This window comes from Trachurus trachurus (assembly GCF_905171665.1).
Source record: "Trachurus trachurus genome assembly, chromosome: 17".
NCBI classification, from domain to species: Eukaryota; Metazoa; Chordata; class Actinopteri; order Carangiformes; family Carangidae; genus Trachurus; species Trachurus trachurus.
The window spans coordinates 13,279,314-13,293,958 of NC_139900.1; the positions used below are offsets into that span (position 1 = coordinate 13,279,314).

Consider the following 14,645-nt stretch of genomic DNA (forward strand, 5'->3'; position numbering starts at 1 on the left):
TTATCATGAATGAACTAATAAATGAACTTGACAGTAAATGTCTATAAGCCAGATTTATTCCTACACTTAATCAATGTTAAAATATAGGAAATTCGTACTTACTGTGTTTTTTGTATATTCTGCTGTCTATTTTATTCCCTCTGAGTGCATCTAACAGCAGTTGCTTTTAAAAATGTTGTCATCCAGGTGACTGCAATGACAATAAAGCTCTTGAAAAAAAAAAGGCTATACTATATTTATTACTATGCAGTCTGTTGGGCTTTTTAATCCAGCCCTTCAAATACTAGTACAAAATTGTCCAAATTATAGCAAATTTGATGCATTGACAGAAAAGAGTGACCAACAACTCTGCTCCAATTGAAACTAAATGTATGTTTTCTTTTACTTTTAGATAATTGCTTTTACATGTAATTTCTATTGGTTCACACAAACACTTTCCATCACCTGATACTGGCCCAGCCGGCCAGGGCCCCTGAGCCAATGTGTCCGACCCCATGGTTTAACATCATGTATTACAATAAATATACTGCTTGATTGAGTATTGATTAGTGAGGTACACTGGGTAAAACTATTTATATTCATTAAAAAAAAAAAACATAATTGTCTGTGCTTTTATTTTGAAACCTTTCAACCACACTACAAGGCCAATCCACAGCAGCTGTGGAGTTGCTCTGTTTTAAAGGAAGGGCATGATAGTTGTTTAATAGGAAGAAGAAATTCAAAAACAAGATATGTAGTGAATGTAGAGTCAGGGTCACCTAACAAAGACAAACAGGTAAAAAAATAAAATAAAATAAAAAATAAAAGCCCACTGGCTACAATTTGACAAAAACAAGTAGCCTACTCTGTGCTATACTGTTGTGTAAGCAGAGGACTGGAGGCCAAACAGTATGTGCAGCTTTATGTTTTGAGGGATTAGCAGAGCACACTAAAAACACGTTGCATGTTAGCACATGTAAATTACAGGGTGAGCTCCCTCTCTTCTTACAGTTTATGGCTATGTGTTGACATAGCCTGGAGGACAAACACAAACACATATGTAGAAGTAGACAGTCAGCACACACAACTTCAACACTTCACCAACATCTTCAACATCATCGTCAGCTTTATTTGTGCTCAGCTTGTTTGGTCGAACAAAATTTCCAGCAACGAAAACTGAAATCATATGGACCCAAAACCATTTTTTTTTAAAAAGGTAGAAACAAAGTAAACATAAATATATTAAAGGGGTACACGTGTTTTAACAACCAGGGATAAGAGTGAAATTACAGAGACTGGAGGGCATGTAGAAAATTTCTATTTTTTTTTTTTATAAAAACAAAAGGTTTCTTTTTTTTTAATTGTTTGATGTTCTTCTTGGACTTTTACAAGCTATTAAGCTCCTGCAGTGTTTGGTCCAGGACTTGGTGCATTCCTAAGTTTTCCTCTTTAGCGTGCGATAGGTTCTCTGCAATAAAAAAGCAGCAGCAGATATAAAATGTGTTGAATTTGTCAGTTTACATATCACTTGTTAATAGAAGTACAACATGTTCCTGCTTGTGCACGATGCAATATGTAAAACTAGTAATTGTAGCCTTTTCTACAGGTAGCGGTTGTAATAGAAGCTATAGGACAGTATAAGAAAGTGTATTAGGCAGAGAGTGTGATGAGGAACTGAAGAAGAGCTGCAGAGTGGTAAAAGGCATGTGTGATTGAAAAGACTGAAGACAGGATAAAATAGAAATGTCTTTATTGAGCTTTTACTTAGAAGCAGTGAGGAGGAGTGAGAGCAAAGAGAAGAAAAGAAAGAAGAAAAAAAAGTGTTTCCAATCAGGAAAAGAGACACAAACGTAACGTGAAAGCATCAGGAGCTACGTGCAAAGTTTACAAGGTGTTCATATCATTGAGGGCATTATCCAGCTCCTCGCTGATAGCCTTGTATTTCAGCTTCTGAGTGTACAGTTCGTCTGCAGGCCGAGGGGCAGACAGAGAGCAGGTGGAGGAGGAAAATGCAGAAGAAAAGGAAAAAAAGAGAGAAACCAAGGAAATTTTTTAAAGAAAAGTAGGTATACTAAAGATTTGAACAAAGGTTGAATAAACAAATGTTGCAGAGTTGAAAAAGACAGATTGTAATGAACCGTACCTTCTAGGTCATCTATGGTCTTTTCCAGCTTGGCCACTGTCCTCTCTGCAAACTCTGCACGGGTCTCCGCCTTTGAGCAAAGAAAAAATAACACATTAATCATTTGGGATAGGGCTTTGCTTCCCTCTGAGAAAATAGCATGAGCAGACATGAACTTACCTCCTTCAGTCTGTCATTCAGGACTTTAATCTCCTCCTCGTATTTGTCCTCTTTCTCAGAGTACTGTGGAGACAAAGGAATGATTTCATCATGACATCATACACATCACAGTGTTTTTCCTGCCTATTCCACCTTCAAAGGTCGTATCATAAATGTTAGGCACAGGTTTTACAATTCTGAGGCTCATTTAGGACAAAATGGAAAAGTATGGGCAGGAAAAGTTGTTTTTAATAAAATCCAGACGAGGATCTGAGCTGTTCTACTTGTCTGCAGCTAAGTGTTAATGTGTGAAGTTGTTTGAGGGTAGTGAAGACAGTGCAGCACTTACCTTATCAGACTGAGCCTCTAGTGACTTCAGATTGTTGGTGACGTTCTTCAGCTCTTCCTCCAGGTCTCCACACTTTCTGCATGAACAAAGAAAAACATTAAATTCTGTTTTTAGGAGCTTTTGCATGGGTTTGGAAAAAAAAAAACATCTGCAGAACTTTTTTCCCCGACATGTTTGTGCTTACAGTTCTGCAATCTCCGCCCTCTCCTCTGCTCTCTCCAGCTCTCCCTCCAGGATCACCAGTTTACGGGCAACCTGGCAGGTAAAAAACAAAACAAATATGTGAAATCTGAGTTGAGCAAAGACAAAAACATTCAACCCATTCATCACACAACTGACACCTGAACGTCAGCTGAAATGCGACCCCCCCCCCTCCCTCTGCGCCCCGTTACCTCCTCGTATTTGCGGTCGGCTTCCTCAGCAATGTGTTTGGCTTCTTTGAGTTGCATCTCCTGGATCTCCATCTTCTCCTCGTCCTTCATGGCCCTGTTCTCGATCACCTTCATGCCTCTGTAGACGAGAGGAACACACAGCATTTAGCATTTAGCCAACACATTGTGGGGATATCTCACAATTTCTCATGGGAAAATAAATGTTTTGCAGAACCGACAAAAATACATCTGAACGTTTAATCAGTCAGGTGAGGAAAGACGTTTTCTCTTTTGTCTATAGACATTTCAATAACGCCTCTATATACAGGATCTGTAGCTCAAAAAACTAACACAAGAAAAGCAAACAGTTTACTAAATGTCTTTTAACACTATGTATATGTATCCACCGAGGCATTTCCCTTTTCCCAGCCTATCTTTTCAAAATTATGTCTCTGACTGGTGGAGCCTCATGTGAAAACCAGATTTTCTGCTACCATGATCAATGGGAGGTCAACAATCCGTGGTTAAACCATTATAGCTAAGACTGATTTCCATTATGGCAACAGTAATCTGTTAGTCTGAACTTGTGCTGTGCTGTGTTCTCACCTTTCGCTCTCATCTGCAGCCTTCTCGGCCTCCTCCAGCTTCTGCAGGGCTGTGGCCAGTCTCTCCTGAGCACGGTCCAGCTCCTCCTCCACCAGCTGGATCCTGCGGTTCAAGGATGCCACTTCGCCCTCGGCCTGCAGGCACACAGAGACAGAAAGAGAGAGAAGCACACAAGAGAGGTCAGAGGTCAGAGGTTAGCCAGGAAACATGCTGCTGCTGCTGCTGCTGCCTCAAAGGAAGGAGGTGCTGCGTAAAAGAAAATGTCTGATTTCATAAACGTGTTCTTGGCTCTGAATCCTGAGTGCAGGCTTTCATTCATACTAGTTGTGGTAATCAGTTTATGCATACCCACTTCCTGCTATCAAATGATCTCATGAGTATAGGGTATTATGGGCTTTTTATTGATAGACATTTAATTATACCTAATCATTCACTGGAATCCAGAGTGCTCTCTCTGCCCATGCGTCTTTTCCTGCTTTCTTTCCCCCATACTACAGTGAGTCAGACTTCCTGAGCCCTCACAATCAATTATCACTCTTAACAACCATGATGAGCTCTGGACTTTGCATCCTAACCAGATACAGTGAAAACGTGCAGTTGGCCTACACTGGTATGTACAGTGAGACAACAGAGTATCAGCAGCAGTATTGACCCTGACCCTGACTGATCAGTGGACAGACTTTTTTTGTAATATAAACCAATGAATGTGTGTTAGATTGTTTCCTGTGGGACTGATATCGTAGATAACCATGTCTGCCCTCTTCTTCCTGTGTAGATGAGGAGGAGGAGGAGGGGGAGGAAGAGGAGGAGGAGGGATTATAGGCTACACCACCCAGTTTCATTTAGGTGTCATTCAGTCAAAAAGCTCAAAGTGCAAGAAGATCAGGAACAAACCATTTACACCAAGTGTCTTAAAGTGTCACTGGAACAGAAATCTATGCTTATAAAAACCTAATAAACCCCGAACATCCCGTAATGGTTAAACAGCCACTGACTGTTTGAGCCATTGTTAGGGCGCTGGCTGCGTTTCTAAGTGTTTTATTAGATGTGGGGCGGGTTGACGTTAGATAACTGAGCTGAACAAAAGTTTGCAAAGGAAAAGTCTCTACAATGATGCATTCACTTCCCATTAGCCTGTAAGAGCAGCTACCATGAAACATGTGAAGTCAGAAACGACACATTTACCGATGGGACACGCATAAAGTTTTTTTTTTTTTTTAATTCTTTACACGGCGTTATGTAAGTAGCCTATTATAATCGCTACCTGTCGCTCAGCCCGTGACAGATTTCCGTGCTAAATGCATTACAATCTTCGGCAGAGACGCCCAACAGGTACATGGGAGCCAAAGATACAAAAAAAACCCACACAGATTCAACTCGGATTGAGTTAAAATGGTGACTAAATCTCACTTTTTCGCGCAGTTCCCGTTCAGTGTCCAACTCCCTTTGTACTTCCAGTGCGCGATCTTCTGCCTCATCAACTTGCAGCTGCAGGGTTTGGATTTTCTTCTTTACCACTTCCATAGTTTTCGATCACTTTTTGTTTTTCTCAAACGCAAGAAAAAAACAACAACCACAAAGCAAAAAAAGGAGCCGGATGGAGCTGGATTTGGATGTTCTCTTCAGCAAAAGTTATTGATTTGCTCCCAAAGTTGCAGACTCCCGAGGAAAAACTTTTTTTTTCTCTCGGGCAGGAAATCAGGGACGTGCAGTGTTGGTTGGGATGGGGGGGAGAGAAAGGGCTGGGAGTTTTCAGGAAATTTATGGCGAGATCCTCCAATCCTGTGAAGAAGCTGTCTCAGATGACATCACAGGAGTTAGGAGGGGAGGGGAAGGGACTGCTCTTTTCCTCCACAAAAGAGGTGTGTAACGTTAGTTAATGTGTGTGTATGGCTGGGTTTTCTATTGTGGACTTATATGGCAAACGTAAGGTGTTGCTTAGGCTGCATTTTTGTCCTCTGATTACAGGGGGAAGAGGGGTCGAGCGCACAAGGAAGAATGCGCGCCCGAATCGTCATCATATCTGATTCATATATGAATCATGTCTGGTGTAAATGAGGACTAAAGGGAAGGGGGGTCGGGTAAAGGTTGTGAAAAGGTAAAGTAAAAAAAAAAAGTATGAGTGAATACACAGGTTAGACAACTCTCCATAGAAATCAGATTTACTTCCACAAAGGAAGGGGAGGAGGGGAGGGTCAGCGGTGGGGTGGGGCCGGAATAATCCTCTTCAACGGGGGTTGTTGACCTGCACTGGCTCGGAATGTAAATTGATTTGGTTGCAGACATGACCCGCAGCCATCGGGTGGCGACACATTCCTTCAGCGCCCCCTTCTGCCTCCTCCTCCTCCTCCTCCTCCTCCTCCTCCTCCTCCTCCTCCTCCTCACTTCTCAGAGCAAAGCCTCTATGGGTTTATATTCCCTATTCTCTCCTCGTAGCACTTTTATATGTATCAGACAGCATCCCGTGTATGCAGCGTGAAACACTTTAGGAGAAGAAGAGGTAGTGATGGAGACAGAGCCAGTAAAAACACATCTGTGGGCATCTGAGACTGGAGTCGTTTGTTATCTGACCTTTTTGATCTTTGGGTGTTATCTCACCTGCTTTCACTGGTGCTGTGGTAGAGCTGTAGGTTTTAATGGGTGGTGCTCTTTATGCTATAGTTACTACTCTATTTGACTTTAGTAAAACTATTAGAGCAGAAATTCTAGGAGGAGATTGATTTTTTAGACAATTAATCAGTGACTTACTACTTTTTTTTAAGCAAAAGACTAAACATTTACTGGTTCTTGTTCTTCAACCTTTAGACTTGTCTTTTGTGACAGGAAACTGAATAGGTTTTTAGGTTTTGGACTGTGATCAGATAAAAAATAGAAGACTTTACATTAGACTTTTTGAAAAAAAAAAAAGATGTTTTGACAATATAGTCAAAGGATTGATCTAAGAATAGTCAATTCAGCAAACAAACAGCACATTAACCAAAAATAAAACTTACTGGTTAGTTACAGGAACCATAATAATTCCTGTGTGCAACAAAATATGGTTTTGATACTCTTCTGAGACAAAAAAACATAAAGTGAAAATAAAGATGTTTTTGGTAATATGAGGTTACGATTGCCTTAAAAGTGCTAATAACATTTTTTTTAAAGATAAGACTTAACACTTGATCGTATGTATTTTTTCTGTTCTTGTTTCTACTGCTTTCTACAATGCTCATTTGATTATTCATGATGATATGTTTGAAAAGGACAATAAAAATACTTTATTGCAAAATATCATAACACCTTATCAGGGTCTTATGTTACTGTTGTGTTACTGTAAAAGAAAGCTCATAAACAAAGTGGAGACAGACTTTAAATGTGAATGGCCGTTTACTGTTGTGCATTAATAAAGTAGATTATGTACTGTAAGGCCAGACAGAGGAGGGTGTAATACCTCCAACCCCCCCCCCCCCTCCAAAAAAAGAGAGAGACCCAGAGCATTGATTTCATTAGACACTGCAGTATGGGGTTCTCTGTTTGCTTAAGCTGCATTCCTGGGATTCCTGGTTGGCTACAGGCTGGCCAAGTTTTGTCTGTGCTTGAGAAATAACTCCAGAACTAAGTGAGCCACCAATAAGTCAGTGATTCTCAACACTATCTGCGTTAGAGAAGAAACTAATGACTCCTTTAAAGATTAATTTCAGGGTTGTTGGTCGCCTTTAGCAGGTGATTCGGTCAGTGTAGTGTTTGATCAGTAGGTGTTGTTGGGTCACAGTGTGAAAGTTGAAGCTGGATTTTTTTCTCTCTCTGTGGTACCTCTTTCATTCACAAAGTGGGATTTTCGAAGTTTAAGGTCGCACCTTTAGTTTCAACAACTTTCATTCAGATTTCTGTGTTTTCTGAATGTCAGTGTTTTAATCACTCCACTACCATCTCTCTGAAAACACTTAAGCCATACTGATGAGGCGAGTCCAGACACATCCTTTTCTGGGAGAGTAAGCACTCAGAGCAACACTCACTCAGACTGAGTCTACTAAGATGCTACATTCAGTGACTCTATAATTTTGATGGAAAATGACTGAATCCTGAATCTGCTGCTCTTAGACAATCATGGCGCAGCTTCTCGTTGAATCCATCTGAACGAGTGGATATTGATACTTCACAAGGCCGAAATGTAGAAGTTGTGGTGTTCCACTGTAACGTGGTGGATAATGTGTTTCAGATGGCGTCTTTGTGGTAAAACTCACATCTGTGGCCTTCTTCTCCGACAGTTCCAGTTTCTCCTGAGCATCCTTCAAGGCCTCCGAGTACTTGTCCAGCTCGTCCTCCGTTCCCTTCAGTTTCTTCTGCAGAGCCAGCAGCTCATCCTCCAGCTGAGAGACAGGCACAAAGACGAAGAGTCAGAAAGGACAGCAAAGCAAACCAAGTCGTTGTTGTGTAAATGTAAGTTTGAATGAAACAATGGATCTAACAATGCTGTGTTTATTTTAATGCTGGACTGGTTTGGGGAATTTAGATGTTTTTATAGATATAAAGAACTTGTTCAATACCCAGAGGCTCAAATGTTAGCAGCCTGGGTGTTCTGACTTATTGGTACTTGCATAGCCTACAACCACACAGATTGGCTAGTTTGGGTTTTATTTGCCACACAGATACAATGGAGGTGAATGAAATCTCAACTGGAGAGTCACAGCCGATAACAATTACATCTAAGGGAGAATTAACAGTCTTGCCAGAGGATCTCTGAGGCTGTTGTTGTTGTTTGGCACAGTACTGCTTTGAGCTAAATGCTAACATAAGCATGCTCACGGTGCCAATACCAAGTGCATGGTTAGCACGTAAGCAACAAAGTGTAGGCTGCCATGTTCACCATTGTATCATTATGCAGGTATTTAATCAAAACAAGACAAAATGTTGGACAAATTGACAATTTGACCCAAAGATGGCACCAAATTGACATTCAGAGGAATAGTTCATCCTCGGGGGACCATGAATGTCTGTACACAATGTCATGGCAATCCCTCCAATAGCTATTGTGATATTTCAGACCAAAGTTGTTGACCGACCCACTGTGTAGAGTAAGCTGTCAACAATATACATCTATACAAGACTATTTCCTCATTGAAAGTAGTTTTAGAGTAAACTGTCCATCCACAAGCTCTGTGGGCGATCGAGAGTAACAGTGACAAATTGTTTCTGAAAAGATACTGTATGTTGCTGTTGATTTCTTTGTAACTTAGGTGAACTAATCCTTTAATTTCTGCTGCAGTCTGTCTCTGATGTTCTGTATGTTGTATGTTGATACTCAGTTTTGTGTATTTTCAGGGCCTACCGTCAGCCTAACTGCACTCTGATGTTCATCTCACCCTGCCAAGAATAGCAGAGGCAGCATCTCTTGGCGCTGCTTATATCCCTGCCATCCAAACAAACTAAGGAGCCCCCTGCATAATCTTCTAGGATTTCATGCTGACTGTTCCTTGATGTGAAAGACACACTGCGGGTCCATATGTGCGGTGCCATTGACAACTGTCACTCCTTGTGCTCTCTGCGGGTATGATTAGGGCATTAGCCGCCACGGAGGGGATTCTTTCCACTTGCTTCAGTGTAGATCCTGGCTTTGTGCAGGCCTCCCCAACTCCCTGCTCTCTAGCATTCCTCTCGTACTGCCATGATGACGACACCACCTCCCTCTGCACAATAATTACCTCTATTTAAAAACCTCAAATCTCCTATTACATCTCCAGATTCTACTTTGCTTGTATCAAGTGGTATAAGTATGCTATCATTAAGTTAGCCCTCAAAATATCAAGGGGTTTGAGGCTCTAGCTGCAGTACAGAACCAAATATGGTCGTGCAGATATTTGGAATTTGTGAGGTTTTCTTTGTTATTGTACAGACTTCAGTGTAGATGAGGATCCTGATGGGTATCACAGTCAACCAGAGTCACAGCAACAGCTGCTATTCTATAGATGGTGTGTTTGAACTTCTGCAGCACCATCAGGGTAACTCTAAACAATCCCTCTGCTCCCACTGTTGATCATTTGTGCAGCAGCCGTCACTTGCTCTTTCTGTCTAAGCTTCCCTGTGGACATCCTCCACCTTCCTCTGCCCACTACAACACCCCAACCCCAACCCTGCCCCCTGTGTCTCAGGATCAGCTGCTCCCTGAAATTTAACATAGGGAAATGCTTGACATTTTATGCTGAGCCCATCTGCACAAATGTTTTATTATTGGCTTTGATTTTCATCTCAGACCAGATTATTGAAACATTGAAGGAAATTAGCGACATCTACTGAATAATCTATCAAAAGCAAGTTTGGAGAAACTACATAATAACTTTGATATTTGTTTAACTACTCAAGATAGAGTTGTGCAGTGTGATTTAACTCATCACTACAGTGTTATTAACCACATTTTATAGGATTACTGCATTACAAAATATGGTTTCACAAATGTACATATATAATAATAACCAAGTTGATGTTCCATTGTTCTGTAGTGCACCACACAAACATTTCAGCAACTAATCATGCTGCTCTTTAATTATTTCTTTATTATAACTATGTATGAATATATAAATTAATTTGTGCAACTGAATTGTGTAAACGTATAATTATATTGTTGCTGCAGCCTGTTTTATTGGTGTTGTGATGTTTTTCGCTGTACATTCTATTTATCATCTTGTATTTTCTAATTTAAATTATTTATTTTTGTGCATAGAAACTCATAATTTATATTGTGCATCCCTAATATATGTGTATACATATTCTGGTCTATTTAAATGAAATATACAATGCATCTTTTCTTCCTGCCATAAATCTTTCCATGCAAGGTAGACAGTCATCAGTATGAAAGTCAGTATGGTATAATATTTTTTTTAATCTCCCAACTCTGTTAATTAGTGTTACACAAGAGCTAACACTGCTCTTTCACTCCATCACATCCATCCTCTGGTTTCCCATAAAACCCATCATCCATGGCTCACCAGCTTGCATTTATCCTCTGCTGCCTTCTGGTCAGACTCAGCCTGCTCTGCCCTGTCGATGGCGTTCTCCTTGTCCAACTTCAGCATCTGCATCTTCTTCTTGATGGCCTCCATGGTGACAGCTGGGTCTCAGGGTCTTGCAACTTTTACAGGGAAAAAAAAGTTTCCAAAAAAAAAAAGAATCTTAGGGCAAAGAAGCTGCTGTAGATGTTCAGAGAGAAAACTCCTCAAGATGTTGTTGGAGGGATGCACAGAGAGAGAGGAGGACGGAGACAGAGAGGGGAGCTCAGAGCGAGTGAGCACAGGAGAGGAGAGGAGAGGAGAGGAGAGGAGGATGCAAACTGAGAGTCAGTGGAGCTCTATGTGATTTAAACTTGACTGGAGGTTTGGAGACAGCCCCAGTCCCTAGTGACAGCCCTTTCCCATCGGTTACCCCCTTTCCACTCCAGCCACTCCCCACCACGGCTACTCCGGCTATACACCGGCTACAACTTACCCCTCCCTCCCCTAAACTTCACCTCTCAAAAGCTTGTGGAGGAACAGCGTGGTGTAGATGTTTTGGCAATTCCCAGCCTGTGTCCTTATTTGGATCATGGTCTCTTTGTTTTGGACGGGGCAGGAGAGGAATCGCAGATAAGAGGCAGGAGAATGATCCAGAACCCAGACATCAAAAGGACATTGTTCACATTAGTAATATGAGTTACTGAAAGTTAATTTTTTCCCCCTTTGGGCTGCATATCCATATGCCTGTGTTCTTACTCAGGAATGTTCAAATTGATGTTAATACCAGAGTTGGTTAGAAAGGACATAGTTTTCATTCTACCGTGGAATGAAAAAGGGCTGTATGGAAAATGATCCAGCCAAAGAAAATTTGGGGGAAAGAGCTGTCTGTGTGTGATCTACACCAGGCAGCCGGAGCGTTACAGTCGAGCTGCACAGACATAAACCACAGGTCTACTGCAATTAAGATCTTCTTAATTACTATTGGTTTGATGGCTCTCTATTTAGAGCTGTTTTCTGTAATTTGTGAGGCGCACAGTATAAAAAGCATTGTTTTCCGGGGATAGATGACTTGTTCTACTCCAACGGATTCCAGGAATATGATTTTATGCACTTCTGTGATGTTCAGAAAGTGGGTCGTGCTTTGGTATTGACTTTAGGCTCTTTATACAATACACAGGCTATGATTACAGGCTCATTTTAGTATAGTATGACTCTGCACATAAAAGATTATATCAGACACCAAATGACAACAAAGGCAAAGGAGAAAAAATGCAATTGTTGGTGTAAATGAGAGGTGTGCCCCCGCCCCATGTGTGTGTGTGTGTGACATCAGCACCAACGGACCTGTCTGCTCTCTCTCAGCTCCTCTGTGCCAGCTGCACTGGCTAAAAATAAAGACATAAAGACGACAAGGAAAGTCAGAGAACAGCGAGGTCTTCAGTGGCCATTTAAGTGACATCTGAAGATAAACTTGGGACGATACACCTCCTCTTATTCACGTTGCTTCGTCACCATCCTCTTCATTTTGTTGTCACTGCTTGTATAGACATTTCCCTGGTTGTGCCCGTGTGCTGCAGAGGACGATGTCCACAACGAGTGAACTGAAACCAAAGCTGAGGATCTATATTGTCTGCATGCAGGTACTTTATAGTTTGAGGAAGCTGCAGTGAAAACCGTTTATGTCCAAATTTGGAGATTTTGAATTTCCTTCTCCCTTCTTTTTAAGCAAAATAAACCATTTAAAATCTCATGGATTACAAGAAAAATGTAAAGTCAGAAACCTTAAGATGGTTTTCACAGGCTGAGAAACAACTAACTCCCCCTCAGTTCATATTCATGGGTGAAGACAGAACTTTAAATGTTGTAAAACACTGATCTGAGTTCAGCATTTAGGCTTTTCAGAGGTCAGATCACCATCATATCTTGGCTATGAAATCTTTGAGAATAAGTGAGTGCTGATACTTTGAGTGGACTCTTAAGTATTCTCTTCAACAAGAGATTGAAACTGGAGCCTTTTTTTGGCACTAGTTTATAAAAAGCGGTGGCAGTTTAATAGCTTTAAAATCCTGGGGTTGCAACAAGCCTACAGTACATCATCATGACCCATGATGATAAGAGCAGCGCCTAACGTGCCTTATTTGGTCTGTCAGGATGCTGCACTGCACATGTTGTTATTGTTTAGGGCAAAATCCCGATCATTTCATGAATCAAATATTGACTTTGGAAGTGTGTTATAAACATGTCTGACTTGTTGAGGTTGCATAGTGAGCGGAGACGGGGTCTGGATCACAGCCATGAGAGAGGAAGAGAGAGAGAGGAGGTATAAGGGAGAGAGAGAGAAATAGAGACAGAGTGGACTGAGAGAAATCAGAACCCTCCCACAGGAAACCGAGCTAAACTCTTCTTCTCCTTGTATGGTAAAAACTCCCCCAAAAGCCACAGGATCGCCTTGGGAGTAGAGTGAAAGTCCTGCTAAGTATAAATCAGAAAGCCATGGGAATGGTGGAGCAGTGTGTATGAACACCACCATGGAGAACACAAACGCCGACACTTATAGTCGTCTTAAGTGCTTGATGTCATGCAGAGGATATGTGGACACTGATAGTAGCCTACAGTTGGATCTTAAACGTTGACTGACTTTTATGCACAGACAAAAAGTGAATTTGATCCCGTATCCGTCAGACAGCGAAGACGTCAGTCGAACGTCTGATGTTGCAAAAGTTTGTTGTTGCAACACCTGTGTGCGTTTGATTAATCAGGTATGTGTAGTGTGAGTCACCGTGTCCTGGGCTGAGACAAGCCCATTCCTCAACCAAAGCGAACACGTCAGCCTCACTCAGCCCTGAGACGTCTGCACAAACATGTCTATTATACAGCACATCCAGTGATCCCCCCGGCTGTGTGGCTGTGAGCATGAGAGCATGGCAGGGGCTGAGGGGAAGCGGCAATCTGTTATATTTGGCGCTGTAACTCAGTCCAGTTGTATCTATGACTTCTGACAATGTCTAGCCTCCATCTTACCAGCCAAGGGATCAGGGATATGTCACATAGAGGAGGCACAGTTGTCTCACACAAGGCCAGCGCTGAAAGGCTTTTCACGCCAAAGCAGGGTGGTGTTCCTTGAGAAAAAGGCTGGATAGTTGTCGTTTCTTTTTCAGTTTTTACCCATAATGCACATATTTATCACATCTACTTGTGGTTATTACACTTAACTTCATTAGATCTGTTAGTCAATATGTCTTTTTCACACTATGAACCCCTTAAAAACATTGTCATTGTCCATCATCACTTCACATCCCTGTCGCTGTGTCACAATACACTACAGCTGAGAAGTACCAGCTGTTTGGGTCAGTGTGCCCGCGCAGCCACTAAGACCTCAGGTATTTTAATGCTAAGCCAGAATCAACTCAATAAGTACTCTGGTAGCCTTTTGTATTTATTACATTGACATATTAATAAGTGGTATATTTTTAGAGGTCTTTTCGCCTCTGATCTGTGCAGTCAGTATCTGTTTCCTGGCTGCCATTTGATTTTTGTGCTGATAAATACATGATGCCTGGTGACACTTTTGGATGACAGATATTGAAACATGTAAAGGTAAAAAAAAAAAAAATGTAATTGTGTAAGATAAACAAACAAGAAGTCTTGATAATCCCAAAGACATAATGAACGTTTTCAGTTGCAGTTGTAGCCAAAGCGACGAGGGGGGCAGGGCCACATCAGTAATTTATGAAAATGAAATTTCACTTGAATGAAAAACTGAGTAGGACTCAGAATTCATAATGAGTGGCTGGTGTAAGTGAGAATGTGGAAGTCTGTTATTAGCTATCCCAGATGGCCAAAAGTATGCAGACACCCACATGCACATACTCATTGACACATTGTGCACTTTTGGCCTCTGGGAATATTTTTCATGGTTTGTAGCAAAGCCTCTAGTTAAGCAACACTTTAATGCTGCTGAATATAGACATTATATTTCTAAACCGTATTTTAAACTGTTTGGAAATTTTGTTTTTTCATTTCAACATGATAATGTGTGTGTAAGATCCAGGTCCATAAGGAAGTGGCCCTGCTGAGTACGGTGTGTGGAG

The 14,645-nt window shown here is 41.3% G+C and overlaps 1 protein-coding gene across 4 annotated transcripts; it reads right to left on the minus strand.

Annotated features, from left to right (window-relative positions):
* Positions 1–1,087: 1,087 nt before the first annotated feature.
* On the minus strand, positions 1,088–10,896 carry LOC311000931 (tropomyosin alpha-4 chain-like). 4 transcript variants are annotated; one of them, XM_083991847.1, is made up of 9 exons: positions 10,552–10,896; positions 7,813–7,938; positions 3,587–3,720; positions 3,002–3,119; positions 2,794–2,864; positions 2,610–2,685; positions 2,282–2,344; positions 2,123–2,192; positions 1,088–1,447 (listed from the first exon to the last, which is right to left on the minus strand). In XM_083991847.1, the coding sequence occupies exons 1-9, from the start codon at positions 10,663–10,665 to the stop codon at positions 1,365–1,367; spliced, it is 855 nt and encodes a 284-aa protein (XP_083847973.1). In that variant the 5' UTR covers positions 10,666–10,896; the 3' UTR covers positions 1,088–1,364. The 4 variants fall into 4 exon arrangements, with proteins under 4 accessions (XP_083847973.1, XP_083847974.1, XP_083847972.1 ...); XM_083991846.1 differs by lacking the exon at positions 1,088–1,447 and adding an exon at positions 1,731–1,946; XM_083991848.1 differs by lacking the exons at positions 7,813–7,938; positions 10,552–10,896 and adding an exon at positions 4,997–5,304.
* Between the last annotated feature and the right edge of the window lie 3,749 nt (positions 10,897–14,645).

Excerpts from the sequence above, each read along its gene's own strand:
- LOC311000931 (XM_083991847.1), bottom strand. The coding sequence starts at position 10,665 with ATGGAGGCCATCAAGAAGAAGATGCAGATGCTGAAGTTGGACAAGGAG. Across the intron at positions 3,721-7,812 it reads CGGAGAAGAAGGCCACAGAT|GCCGAGGGCGAAGTGGCATC; the intron begins GTGAGTTTTACC and ends GTGTGCCTGCAG. Across the intron at positions 2,686-2,793 it reads AGGGCGGAGATTGCAGAACT|AAAGTGTGGAGACCTGGAGG; the intron begins GTAAGCACAAAC and ends TTGTTCATGCAG.